This window comes from Rissa tridactyla, chromosome 7, assembly GCF_028500815.1.
Source record: "Rissa tridactyla isolate bRisTri1 chromosome 7, bRisTri1.patW.cur.20221130, whole genome shotgun sequence".
NCBI lineage: Eukaryota > Metazoa > Chordata > Aves > Charadriiformes > Laridae > Rissa > Rissa tridactyla.
In genome coordinates this window covers 54,695,045-54,709,023 of record NC_071472.1, presented here as the reverse complement: position 1 = coordinate 54,709,023, position 13,979 = coordinate 54,695,045, and the positions used below count along the sequence as shown (strand labels likewise).

General features: G+C 51.0%; 1 protein-coding gene across 3 annotated transcripts; it reads right to left on the bottom strand.

Moving 5' to 3' along the window:
- Nucleotides 1-85: 85 nt before the first annotated feature.
- Nucleotides 86-13,604, bottom strand: UNC45B (unc-45 myosin chaperone B). 3 transcript variants are annotated; one of them, XM_054208295.1, is made up of 21 exons: nt 13,489-13,604; nt 13,125-13,199; nt 12,829-12,998; nt 12,078-12,114; nt 11,565-11,740; nt 10,916-11,005; nt 10,255-10,422; nt 8,584-8,752; nt 8,158-8,328; nt 7,145-7,316; nt 6,484-6,784; nt 5,981-6,075; nt 4,823-4,964; nt 4,138-4,278; nt 3,816-3,943; nt 3,283-3,349; nt 2,792-2,905; nt 2,569-2,684; nt 2,092-2,209; nt 1,826-1,981; nt 86-918 (listed from the first exon to the last, which is right to left on the bottom strand). In XM_054208295.1, exons 3-21 carry the CDS (start codon nt 12,988-12,990, stop codon nt 652-654), a joined length of 2,790 nt encoding a protein of 929 aa, XP_054064270.1. In that variant the 5' UTR covers nt 12,991-12,998; nt 13,125-13,199; nt 13,489-13,604; the 3' UTR covers nt 86-651. The 3 variants fall into 3 exon arrangements, with proteins under 3 accessions (XP_054064270.1, XP_054064269.1, XP_054064268.1); XM_054208294.1 differs by lacking the exon at nt 13,489-13,604 and adding an exon at nt 13,341-13,416; XM_054208293.1 differs by lacking the exon at nt 13,489-13,604 and having other exon boundaries at nt 13,125-13,329.
- Between the last annotated feature and the right edge of the window lie 375 nt (nt 13,605-13,979).

The window sequence follows — 13,979 nt, the reverse complement described above, 5'->3', positions numbered from 1 at the left end:
CTACCAATTCCTCCAGCTTCCTGGGTATGATGCAAGCGGGAGGTGCCTTAGATTCTCCGTTTGCTTAATAAAAGCAGAACAGCAATTCCACATGAAACAAAAGTAGTGGATTTATTAGTTCATCCCACCATCCTCACACTTTGACACACCACCGAAGGCTGTTTAAAAATACCATAAATGAACAAAAAAGCACACAGTAAAACCCAGCCTATTTTCTGACTACAGGATAGAAGGTATTTAAGCCTCCCTGTTCCACCATCGCTAGGAATTCCAGAAGTATCAGGAACTGTAGATGGTTGCAGAACAGATTTCAGCACAGTTGAGTTTCCTTCCAACAGCCCCCTGGCACATTTCTAACACAACCGAGACTTTTACTGCTGGGCCTTGAAGCTTTCATCATTACCAGCTGAATGGGGACCAAGAAAGGATTTACACCATCTGGGAATTACTCAGATGGACACTTCCCAAATTTCCCAGGCAAATATCCCCCTTTTCCTCAATACAGTTTCTGATCCTCCAAAGTCATCCCCCCAAACTATTCTGTGCCTTCACACAGTGGCACGAGATCTTCCTCATAGTTCTCCTCCACATTTCTCACTAGCTTTCCCCCCCCGCCCCTACATTCAGCCTTTCTTGGTGCTTTTCATTCCCTCATGCCCGAGACAGAGGTTTGATCAGCCCGTAATCCATGCACCTTGTGAGACAATCACGTGCTACGTTAATGATGTGCTGCTTCTTGGGGTCATCTTCTTGCTTGCCAATGTAGGTCAGGATCTCTAGGAGCTCTGTCTCCACCAGCTTCTTCGCTAGGTCTTTATCAGCGCTGATTAAGTTGAAAGCGATGACCAGTCCTCGGTGCTGTACTTCCATGTTATCATGCAAGCAGAGCCTCTGCAGGATTTCAAGCCACTGGGTGGTCTTCAAGGGAGAGAGAGAAATCATCAGTACTGATCTGAAGGATGCCTCAACCAAGACCCTGAGTTTGGCCAGGTGCTTCTCAGCAGAAGGAAGGACAAGGACTCACCTCTTCATACTCATGCCAGGTCTGGTTATTTGGTTCTTTAACTAAGGAAACCTGACTCCAAACTTTTGAACCCAATTTTTCTTCCCCTAAAGTCAGAAGCTTTCATGGCACTAGCACCACACGAAACACGTTTCATGTTTAGGCTCCTGCATAATCTCCGTGCAAAGAATCTGATCAGAGTATTGACACAGCTGAGGTGACCAGAAGCAGACCACCCACTCCCCCCACTGATTTTCCTCAGTCCCTCCTTTGGCTTGATTCATCACTTTTATTCCAACAAGCCCCAGTGTCCAACGTCAGCGTGTGTGCAACACAACAGGCTTGACGAGTTCTCAACCACAGCTCTTCACAGACACTCAGCTACGCAGGGTCTGAGTTCTCAGCACCAGCAGATCTGTGCAGGGCATGGAGAGGTTTTGGGATCTGGAAAGCTCAGTAGGTTATCTACCAAGCTCTTCTCATTTCTGACTGAAACAAGGTTTGGATAGCAGGTTATTTATCAAAAGCTTTAAGGGCCTACCAAATAACATTCTGCATTCCTACCCTTGCTTGACATCCTGGACTTAGCTTGTGGAATGGCTATGTAGAAATGTTTCAGCTCTGAGGTGAAGTCTAGTAGAAGGCAGGCTGGTTTGCTTTGCACAGGGATGGACTAGGAGCATGCACACCCAGGTCCCAGCTCCACCACTAAGCTCCTCAATATCAAACTGGTCTAACGTCTTCCTTTTGAGAGGCTCATGACTGAGCCGGGCCCCTTCAAGGGTATGTCTACACCGCCAATAGTCACGCTTATGGTCTTACCACTTCAGTCATCTTGGAGCAGAGTTTCTTTTGTGCTGCTGTGAGCATGGCCAGGGCTCCTGCTGCTGCGACCTGGACTTTCTCATCATCCTCACCACACAGTAACACCACCAACTTCAGCCGGTCATTTCCATCAGCCACAAACCGCTCTTGAACCTAAAAAAAACACCACCCCACCCCGCGATATGCAGAGTCAACACATTTAGGAATGCCTCATCCCAGGGGCTCACAGACCACAGTCAAGTCGGAGATGCCCAGTGCGTTACCTCTTTGTTGACCACCAGGTTGCACATGCACTCTGTGGCTGCCTGTCGAAGTTGGTCATGATTCTCAAACATATAGTTTTCAATATCTGGCAGGGCCTTCTCTTTGACTATCTTCATCCTGTGGTGAACAGTCAAATAAAACAACATAATAGGACAAGCAATCACCAACTTATAAAATATTAACTGCAGACAGGGAAGGCCTTGGAACAAATCAGTGTCCGCAGCACTGGAGCTCATGACACGTGGTTCATTCCCTAGCTAACGCAGATTAGGTTTGTGTCTTTCCTCTTTCTAGAGCAAAATGCACCGCTCTCCTCTTCCTGGCTATTTTATTAACCTTTTAGTTCAGAGACCTTTGTAACTCTGTCAACGGTAGCTCAAACTGACCAGTCTTCATAGTCCTACAAGAAACGTGTTGAACTGAAATTCAGATTCACTCACAGGGAAGAAAGAGGGTTGAAAAGCAGTTAAACTCACCTAAGTTTATCACTTCGTCCTGAGAAGTTAGTGAGACCTAACAGAGCCTCATAATTCTGGAGGCCATCTCTCTCAGTGTTCAGCAGGCTGACGAGGGGCCTTACCACCTCGTACACCTAAGAAGAGAAGGCACGTCACTGCTTTTCCAGCTCTCAGATCTTGGCAATTTTCATTTGCTATAGGAATTATCAAGATTTTTTTTTTTTTTTTTTCCTAAGCTTACCCTCTCCCCTGGGAATGCCATGTCTGGATTGGAGATAGCAGCAATTTTCGCCAGAGCATGAGAAGCCTTTATCTTGCCAACTTCTGTGCCTTCTACAGCCAGAGGTATCAGGGCCTAGGGACACACAGGAAAGCATTCAATGCCTCTGAGAAGATTTACGGGATGGCCATAACACACTAAAATAAGTTAAAAATATCCTAAAGATGTGTCTGTTGAAGAAGTGGGTCTGGACTGTAGCCCCCGCCCCGTGACGCCTTGCTTTTGTTCCCAAATAGGCACCACACCAGAGCTTGTAGCTCACACATGGCTGTTTCGAGAAGATTGCTTCACTGGGGGCTTGCAGAGACAGGACTGGAGCATCAGTCTGGGCCCCAGAGGCCACCACAACAGCTCGTGCTCTTCTGCCACGTTCTCTCACTGTAGACACGTTGTAGGCTCCCAACAGACACTAACTGCACAGCAGGTTGGGCTGCAAACATAGGAGTAATCACCTTTCCACCGCCTTGAGCGACAATGGTCCCACGGTCCTTGGGGTCTTCACACAAGGCAAGAAACACCCTGCAGAAGCACAGCGTCGCTTAGTGAAACAGCCGCGCGGGAAGGCAATAACCCACATCCCTCATGGGAGGGGGCTAAGGCTTAGCAGGGGTGCCAGATCCACCAGGTAAATTCCAGATGTTTAACCCAGTGCCCACGGCACTCTAGGAGGAAGCAACAAATGGCACAGTAAGAAGTTCCCAGGCCCGTAAGACAAACTCTGTTCCAGCCAAAGCCAGTACAGAGGGCTAGAAATCCAAAATACGTCCTAGCAAGGCAGCCCTGTAAGCCAGCTCCAAGGTCAGAACGTGGATTTTTATGACATTAAGAAAACCTTTGGGTTTAAATCTTTTCTCTGCCTCCCTTTTATCTCACCCCCCTTGACAGAACGCACCACCCCACGAAGCAAGGCGCCAGCCCAGGCACCCATCCCGGTGGCACATGGGCTGGCCAGCGTTCCCAGCTCCCACGACAGCGATGAAGGCACCTGGCAACGAGCTCCTTGCTCTGGTCCGTCAGTATGGCACTGTCCGCCTTCACCATGCAGGCCAAAGCAGAGACGACGCCGGCTTTAAGCAACCGTTTCACTCGCTTCACCACAAAATCCTTCTTGTCCTGAGAGGGACATTGGAAAGGGATTAGCCCCGTAGCAGCTGCCACCCTGCTGACTACAGCCAAGCCTGGCTGAACAGCAAAGCAATTTCAGCCTTGGAGACAGGAGGCCTGAGGTCTGCGACAATGGATACACCAAAGAAAGTCTTCAGACCCTAGCATCCCCTCCCAGCTCCGCAGCCAGGTAGACAACCTACCTTCGGATGCTCCTCAGGCACGTGCTGCTTGGAGAATTTTGCCAGTTGCACCAGCTCTGGGACCAGCTCCTTGGTATCATAGCTGTTGGTACAGTTCACCAGCGCAGAAGCCACAGAATACAAGATGGTCTTGTCGCTTGTCTGCACAGAAAAACAAAAGCTCACGTGAGGGTGAGGAGGACACAGCAAGGAAACAAGTCCTTAGGACTGCCGTCATGGTGGTTTCATAGAATGTGTTGGGTTGGAAGGGATCTTTAAAGGTCATCTAGCCCACTCCCCCTGCAGTAGGCAGGGACATCTTTAACTAGTTCAGAGATGTTTCCACTAGTTGAATTCTTCTTAGGCTTATGCCTAGTTTTATAGCCCAGGGCAGGAAAACCCAGAAGTTTTTATGGTCAAACAGGCTGTTTGACATCATCAGATGCTGTCAACACCTTGATGCCTTTGGTTTTCATGCAGTTGCTGACAGTAAAGGTAAGAGCAACCTTCCTCAGCCTTGGGAGAAGAGCAGGGTGACAACCACCTCGAGGTGTCCCCGTGGCACAGGAAAAACAGACATTTTGCTAAACTAGAGGTGAGGGGTTGGGGTCAAAGCTCCTCCTGCCTGGGAAGGCAATGTTGGGCTGGAGAGCTGGGAGAACTTGATGCTACCAGAGGAATAAGGGAACAAGGTAAGGAGACAGACCTTGGCTAATTCAAACATAGCTTGCAGGGCTGGCTCATCTTCAACAAAGTCATCTTTCACATCTGCATCGAGGGTTAGATATGCCAGCCCTTCCACAGCCCATTTCCTGGTGCGGGCATCAATGCTGGTGTTACACAACCATCTGGAAGAAAGAAAACCATCCACATTTCTATCTCAGGAGCCAGGACTAATTTCTCTGGGAGGAGAGTGAGTAAAAACAGACATTGAGGTGGTTTCAGGCTTAACATGTACTCAGGTTCTGCTGCAGCTCCTAAAGACTGTGGATGCTTTCCCTAAGACGTGACCTTCCTCCCATGGCCCAACTTGAGGGATCTAAATGCTGCAGGGAAACACAGACCAGGACAGCTACTCAACACTGCTTTGCCTTCACCATCACATGAACCACATGATGCCCAGCTATCCAGTGCCAGCAGCAATGATCACCCATTCAGTCACTTCCTCACTTCATCCCACCTCCGTGGTTAGTCCACCTGGTAAATTCACCTTCAAAGGTAGAATGATAGAATGTGTTGGGCTGGAAGGGACCTTTAAAGGCCATCTAGTCCAACCCCCCTGCAGTGAGCAGGGACATCTTCAACTAGATCAGGTTGCTCAGAGCCTCATACAGCCTGGCCTTGAATGTCTCCAGGGATGGGGCCTCCACCACCTCTCTGGGCAACCTGGGCCAGTGTCTCACCACCCTCAGTGTACAGAACTTCTTCCTAATGTCTCATCTAAACCCACCCTGCTCTAGTTTAAACCATTGCCCCCCATCCTATTGCTAATAGAATCATAGAATGTGTTGGGTTGGAAGGGACCTTTAAAGGTCATCTAGTCCATCTAGATACTTGCGCATATTCTACCTAGCACTTGACGAGGCTGTACCATTCTGGCAGAGAGGGAGGCACCATGTCTGGTGTCTCCCATGGGAAGTGAGAGACAGAGAAGGCTCATCTGGATATTGAGGCAGGAGGACCACGTGGTTGCTTCAGGCATGGAAGAGCTCTGGTCCCAGTGCAACGGCTCTGGGGGCACTGTCAGCTGTCAGGCGGCAGCAGCAGTAAAAGACGACAGTGTGTGGGCAGGATCTCTTGGGAAAGGAACATATTGTATCTTGCGAAGTACGGAACAACAGAAGGAAAAGGTAAAGTCACTCACTTTCGGCACTGCCTGGCTAACTTCTCAGTGGACCCCTCAGCAAACTGCCGCAGCCCATAATCTGTACCTCCTGCTGAGCCCAGCTTGCAGAGACCCTGAGGAGGATGAAGAGGGTACACCAGTGAGAAAGGTTCATGCATCCCCTAGTATCGCTGCCCCAAAGCGGCCTAATGCCGTATCTAAAGCCTGAAGTCAGGTCTGACAAAGAGGAAGCACCCTAATACCCAGCAGATCGTTCAGCTTGTAGCACAGCAAAGCGGGGTTTGTGCTCTTATCGGATGTCTTTAATGGAACATTAACAAACTTTGCCTTCAAAGTTACCAATAAGCCATGTGCTCTCCTGGTCCGCCATCTCCCCCTTCCTTGTAAGGAGAAGCACCGTGGACCATTCCCTGGCTCAGCTGAGTGGACCCAACATGTTCCCAGGACCTCCCCCCTCTCCCAAGTCTGGGGTTAAGGTGGTGAGCGTGGCAGACGATAGAGGCAGGGGCTGCCATCCTTACCACCAGGGCTCGGATTTTGATCTTCTCATTCTTGGTCTTCTTGTAGATCTCCTTCAAGAGCGTCACCCCATTGGAGATGATGAAGGTGGCCCGGCTCAGCTTGGTGGAGGCATGGATGAGGGCTTCCACAGCCACCAGCTGGTCAATCTCCCTCTCAGACCCACACAGGGCAACCATCATCTCCATGACTCCCTTCATGCCAAGCAGCTTGTTGCCTAAGTCAAAGGGCCCTTGCAGAACACCAGACACCATCTGGATGGCATGGAGCGTCTTATCCATGTTCTGTGGGTCGATTTTGCTCCTGCATGGGATAGGAGGAATCAGCATGTGGAACAGCAGTTGCTTACAGTTCTCATTCCCTTGGGCAGAGAATGTCCTCCCTCAGGTCAGGAACTGAGCTCCACTGCTGAAATATACGTGTGTCTGGGAAACAGCTGAGCCCAAATTCCTACAAAAGCTGTGATCCAGGAGGATCACAGAAGGAAGGATCAACAGAAGGATCTGAGGATCCCAGCTGAAGGATCCAGCAGGATCTCAAGCAAGTCATTATCTCCCAGGGACTCAATTTGGCATTTAAGTGGATTGCGAGTGCCCCATCTCGTCTTGAAGGCCTCCTGTGCCCCTGGGCCAGCTCAGGCCCGCTACGCCAGCCCCCGCTCACTTGATGTACTCCTCGCAGATCACCCGGTAGTTGTCACGCTCCGGGTCACAGCGCAGGTCATCGTAGAGTTTATTCAGGAGGACGGAGGCCGTCAGCTGGGTGTTCTCTGTCAGCGGCAGGCAGTCAGGCATCTCGGGAATCTGGCCCACCACTTTCAGTATCTTCTTTAAACCTGGAAACAATGGAGTGATAGGGCTGTTAGAGGGGTCTGTCCAAAATTCAATGTACGATTTAATGGTTCCTTGCACTGAAATAGCCAGCTTGGACAGTTTTCAATTACTTTGCAGCCTAATCACATAAGCCTTAGACAAAAAAAAAAAAGGTACTCCAATATTTACTGTGGAGGAGCTTCTGGTGGCGAGATTACAGATTTGCAGCATCGGGCTTTTATCCAGCTGAGAGCGAGATAAGCAAAACTCTGCATTTGGTCCCCGGCTGAGTCAGTTATTTTTGTCAGGAAGCATTAAACCTACTGACCTCCAAGGCTGGAGGCTTTGACTGAGGAAAAGTCAGCGACTTTTTGAGCGATACCGGGTGTCTCAACCCTCCTTTTGCTGAAGTGTTATTCGATAACTTCCACCAGACCGGTAACACACGTATGCATTGGAATTAGTATAACAACACCCCCCCCCGAAATTCCTCAGCCCCTCCCAGTTTTAGAAATGACCAGTAGTTTAAGGATCCAGCAAACTCATCTCATCCTGCCTATGCCAGACAATTTATCCAAGCCAAATCCTCCTAACATTAGGAAATACATTGGAATAAACTAACCAGAGAAATTAAGTCAGGCCCGTAGAAACCAGAAAAATTCTTGCTCTCATACACAGCGGGTTTTTCCCCCCCTCCTTAATCTTAAAACTGTTTCCTGCTAATAAGTCTAACTTTGCTCCACGATTGCACGCACCAAAAAAAGCCAGAGAGGACGGGTTTTATAGCAAGGATCAGATCTAGAGGTGTTCAGGCAAGAATACACAGCTCCCGAACCAGAACAGGGGTGGAGCAGAAGGACTCACCGTTGTCGATGACAAAGACGGTCCTGCTGTTGTCATGGTCTTTCAGGTCCTTCCTCGGTATATTCTTGTTGAGGAGGTTGAGAGCTCGGTCTCGTCCCTGCCCAGAGACTTTCTTACTGACCAGCATGTCCAGCAAACGCATTGTGATCATCCTCAAATCTTTTTTAGTATCTACACAGAAGCAAGACAGTAGTGGCCAGTTGCAAGATGTTGTGAGAGCAGGTGAACCCAGTGAAAACCATTCAAAGCTATTGCGTGGCTGGAACATTGGTATTTCACTCAACACCACCAGGATAAGAGCTGCGTGCAGGTTGTCATTCTGGACAGCTGAAGGATAAAGGTGGACATCCCAGGAGCAGAGCCCTCCCTGCTCGCCCAGCTTCTCCTCCAGCAAGACTGAAGGACCACCAGGTCATGCCCCCTTACCGAGCACTACAGCCTCCTCCTTCCCGCGATGCTCCTCCGTCCCCTGGCCCAGCAGGCAGTCCGTGATGGTCTGCAGGAGGTTGCAGACAGCCAGGGAGATTTCTTCATTGTCTACCGACATCCACATGCAAATATTGTCAATGCCCAGGTAATGCAGAATGGCGGTGGCCTGGCCCCAGAAAGGAGAGAGCAGGGCAGGTGTTAGCGAAGGCTACAAGCCTTTCCTCCCTGCGTGACTTGGAAAGGCCAGGCTCAGCTTCTATAAAGAAAGCATTTTCCTGGGTGAATCCCAAGTCAGTACAAGGTAGAGTTTTGCTTTTCGTCCTTATTTTCATTTATAATAAGATAACTCAGCGCTTATAAACACCGAAAAGGTGGGTGTCAGGAGGATGGGGCCAGGCTCTTCTCAGTGGTGCCCGGGACAGGACAAGGGGTAACGGGCACAAACTTGACCATGGGAAGTTCCATCTCAACATGAGGAGGAACTTCTTTACCCTGAGGGTGGCAGAGCCCTGGCACAGGCTGCCCAGAGAGGTGGGGGAGTCTCTGGAGACATTCCAACCCCGCCTGGACGCGTTCCTGTGCCACCTGCTCTGGGTGACCCTGCTCTGGCAGGGGGTTGGACTGGGTGATCTCCAGAGGTCCCTTCCAACCCCCACCACTCTGTGATTCTGTAACTCCTAAAATCTACAGTTGCCAGTAATGCAACAGACTATTTCCAATGAGGAAACGGTCTAGTTTCCATCTCAGCCATGAGATGAGCGTGGCTGGGTTTGGAAGATGCCCTCACGCAAGGTTATTAACAAAGAGCCCGTTTGGTGCACAAACCCCATCCTGGCGGTGAGCAAAGCCAGTGTCACCACGCAGCCTGTCCCCGTGCATGGTGGCACACCAGGAACGCAGGGGAGATGTGTTCAGAGACACACTGACCTCGCGGGCTTTGCGGAACAGCCTTTTTGCATAAGACAACAGTTACTGTTTCAGGAAAAAGAAAACAGGACTCCACTGGATTTTCATCCAGTAGATTTTATTTTCGTTGTGTTGTAGTTCCCTCCCACCCCTTTGCCCCATTACACTGACGTGCGCATTCATTTTGGACATGTCCATCTCCTGCCTCCAGCCACGTAACAAGACAGGGGTTCTTATGAGCCGTTTTACACTAGTAACAACTGTCTTGGTGTACAGTAAGGTATTAGCTGGCTCGGAGACCCCTGGACCTTGGGACCCTTCCCAGGAACCTTAACTTCCCTGTAGGTCCTCCCTGCTTTCCTTCATCTAAGCCCTGGACAAAACTTTCCCAGAGTTAGTTGTTATTTGTTGCTTTTCTGAGACCTGCAATGAAGGACGTGGATTGGACCCAGCCATGCTCACCCCAGCTTATGTGCTAACAACTCATCCTGAGTTTCACTTCACCAGCACCCACGAAGGCACCATCGGGAACACACACAGCTTTGACCCCAGAGATCAGGAGCACAGTAACAGGGGTGGTTTCAATAGTTTGTGTTAACCTCACTTGCTCATTTGCATTTTTTTTCCCCCCAGAATTAAAAGTTTTACTTGTAGGATTTAATGTTCCCCCACTGCTCACAAACCTCATGACCCATTGCAATTTTCCACTCCCTCAGGTGCGAGGCAATAGCAGTGAAGGTCTCGAGCAACCCCATTTCTTACCCGAGCCTTATGTCCCGTACACATGCCCGAAAGCGTCCTCACAGCTGCCAGGATCAGCTCAGCGTTTTTGGTTTCTATCAGCTGCAGCAGCAAGCTGACCCCGTTGTTCTGGAAAATCCTCTCGGCACCCGCTTCTTCCCGCCCCAGGACGATGAGGTTGTTTGCAGCCTGTGTGGGAGACAGCGGAATCGGGGGTCAGCGGCACGGCCCTGCCGGCAGCCCCCAAAACATCCCTCTGCAGCTCTGGGATGTGCCGGTGGGAGCTGTGGGGTGGCCATCTCCTGATGGTTGCGGTGGACCAGCTCTGACCCCACCAGGCGGTTTCTCCAGGTGCATCTGGGGATTGGCTTTGCTCTGCCCATGAAAAGTCACTGCTTGGAGGAAAACATGGGGAAGGCAGCAGAGACGGGCCTGAGCAGAAGTCCAGTCTGATCCCACCTTCGGAATTTTAGGAGTTTGGTCCACCTTCCCACAGCACAAGGGTGATGCCTCTTTGGGGCATTTCCCCTCTCGACTGTCTGAGCCCAGCTCATCTCCCAGCTCCTTACCTCGTCCTCCATCCGGGGGAGGTGGGGAAGGGAACGCAGCCTCCTGCTCCTCGCTGTGGCCTCTGACATTAAACAACAGCAGTTTGTCCTGTCAAGTCCAGGACAGTTCTCACCTTTTCTCGCTTTTCTTTCTCACTGTTCTCATCCAGCAGGATTTCAAACATCTTCTGCACCCTTATGTCCGTGGAGAACTGAATGCGCAGCTGTGCCAACAGAGCGCATGGAGCATCAGAGAGAGAAAATCAAGGACCAATTTTCCTTTATCACTTCAAGGACACCACAGACCCTCAAACCACAGACAATCTAAGCTGAATAACAAAATAGGTGTCACTTCTCAGGCAGCATCAATTACCCATCTCAGAATCATCGGCATGGGCAGAGCCAGCCCTAAGCCATCATCTGAGACCTCATGGTACCTAATGATGCAGGGACTTCTTCACAGCACCCATGTAAAGGTAACTAAGTCAATGTGGTGACTGCCAGCCCCAGTCCAAAGCTGGTCCAGTTCCTTGCCAGGACCTTACACGAAGACATTCAGGACTGGGCCAGCCTCGGGAGTGAGCTGCCGCGCTTTTTAATTTAACCATTCAATCTGATCCTCAAATTTACACGCACCAAGTATGAACCTCCAGCTAATGGAGCCTATTTATCCCCCTCCATCGTTATGAGTTTCCAGTACGACCAACAATCCATCAGTGGAACCCGGAGCAAGGACTTCCCACACCTGGTCTGTGAACCCAGGACGGCTCCCCCAGCATTTACCTTCTCCTGGATGTTGGCCCCCAGTCGCCTCAGGGTCTCCTGGAAGTTTTTGTTGCGGGGTTCGATGGTGGCACATTTCTGAGCATCTTTGAATGCTTGGTCCAATTTCCCCAGTTTTTCCAGAGCTTGGCTGCGCCGGTACAAGGCTTTGATGTCCGAAGCATTGATGTCAATAGCTGGGAAAGGGATCCAAAACACCAGGTGTCAGCGTTTGCTTCTTGGAAGCCCTCTGTGTAAACTGTGATTTGCTTTACAGTGACTACAGCTCCTCGAGACATAGTCGTTAACCTTGTGAGTGAATTGGTGCCCAATCAGCATCAATTGCGCCAATGCACCGCATCGGTGCACCTTCTTTTGTGCCTTCTCCATTAATTCCCTCGTGGCCTCAGCACTTGGGTGTTAGTGGGCATCAAGGAATAAGGCCACAGTGCCCCAAAAGCAGACGTGAGAGCAGGCTGGGGCAAACACACCCACCAGCGCAGCTCTGCTTTCTCAAACTGGCCCCCTCCTCACCTCTAGATGCATCCGAGGCTGCTTTGGCATATTCCTCCTGTTAAACCAGAAGGGAGAGGTTTGTTAGCAGCGGAACAGCTAACGCACAGCGTGACCTCTCTGTTCTCACTAACAGGACCCCCCAGCGACTCCAGCAGCAGCCTACAGCAGGAAAAATGGGGGCCGAGGCACCTTTTCATCGCTGATGGGAGATAGGAAAAGGTCTGCGATACAGGCGAGACGATACACGCTGCTGCTGATGCAGCAACAGCGCACGGGGCTCGGGACAGGATACTCACAACAGCCCATCTGCGTTTTGTGCTTAGCGTCATTTCTCCTGGATGAGTGAAAATTCAGGAATGCGCAAGCAACCCGCTAAAATCCCACCGCAGGTCGTTACGAGCTGACTGCAGGGAGCCGAGGCAATTTTGGTACAGATACTAAGAACTTCTTTTGCTAAATCTCTACCTCTGCTTCTCTTGTGCTGGGACAGAATAGCAAAAGCAATGCCTCCGCACCCCAATGCTAGAGCTCGCTAAGCTGGTGGCCAAAGCCTTCTGCTTCAAAGTGATTGAGTGGGACCGTGCTCAGCCCCAGCAGGATTGAAGCAGGGAGGCAGCTTTCCAGCTCCAGGATAAGCCCAGAACAAAGAATCTCAGACCGGTCTGCAAAAACCCTGTTCGATAAATTGACAAACCACACAATCCACAGCTGGTGAGAGCCCTTGGCTCTTCCCTGAGCGCTGCCCAGGCAAACTGGGAGCTTTTCTCACCTTTTTGAGGAAACACGCTGCCCTGTTCCTGTACAGCACCGCCTGCAGCGCCTTGTCCTTGTTGAGCTTTATGGCTTGAGTGTAGCTTTGCGCAGCTTTCTCGTAGTCACTGGCCTGAAAATATTTATTGCCCTCCTCTTTCAGCTGGATGGGATCCTCCATCTGGAGAGCTTTAAGGAAAAACATCGATTTGTGTGGCATTTTCAGCTGCCTGTGTCACTGGGGTCGCCTGCTTACCCCACCAAGCTGAGCTGACCGACACATAATTAACACACACGTTAATAAAAGCAGCTTACCCGGCTGAAGAGTTGGGAAAATTAGGACCTAAATTGCTCCTCAAGGCTGGGGCTCCTCAGAAGCTTTTCTCACAGCTGTAGATCCAAAGGAGTCAATTAATAAAAGAAAGAAAAACAACAACAAAAAAAGAGGAATTAACGAAGTTTGCCAGCAACATGGAGGGTCCGTATGGCTCAGAAAAAAGCTCGCCTCCCACCCCCAAGTTTGGGCAGGACCTGGCAGCTCCTGCTGTCTGTCAGCGTCACCTGTCACCGCAGCCTGTCCCCCTCCTCGTCCCTCCCTGTGCTATATAGTGCCTGGGGAGGGCTGGGAGCCAGGGCCCCCGGCAGCCAGCCCAGCTCAGGGCAGGGGGGGGACACCTACATGCAATGGGCAGCACCTCTCTGCAGCGAGAGGGGCTCCTCTCCCACCCAGCGGGACAAACCCCAGCTTCCCTCCGCCCGCAGAGCTGCGCAGGGGGTGGGGAGCAGGAACAGGGGGGGTTTCATGCCAAAAAAGCCCACGGCTGGGACAGCTGCCCCCCGTCGCAGTGCTCAGACCCTCCTCCCGTTCTATTTAGGGAAGCATGAGACAGCTGAGCCTCGGGGACAAGTGGCCGCGTGCCAGCAGCAGCACCCAGCACCTTCCAGAACACCCCGGGACAGAAAGCTGACACACACCCAGTGCCACCTCCTCCTCCTCCCAGGGCCTTTGGGAGCCCACCCCGCTGGAAAGCCCACCCGTGTCCGGCACTGCCACCTCCCCTCGCTTGTCAGCTCACCAGCACGGATGTCCGTACCGGAGCATGCTGGCCCACTGCTGTGATGAGTGTCTCGGGTCTCAATTTGAGTGACACCAGTAGACAGAGCAGCACT

What these genes read in the sequence shown, in the direction of transcription:
- UNC45B (XM_054208295.1), bottom strand. Translation starts at nt 12,990, where the DNA reads ATGGAGGATCCCATCCAGCTGAAAGAGGAGGGCAATAAATATTTTCAG. An exon ending in CGTCTTTGTCATCGACAACG is followed by an intron (nt 7,317 to 8,157) that starts GTGAGTCCTTCT and finishes CATTGTTTCCAG; the next exon opens with GTTTAAAGAAGATACTGAAA. An exon ending in TGGCATTCCCAGGGGAGAGG is followed by an intron (nt 2,685 to 2,791) that starts GTAAGCTTAGGA and finishes TTCTCTTCTTAG; the next exon opens with GTGTACGAGGTGGTAAGGCC.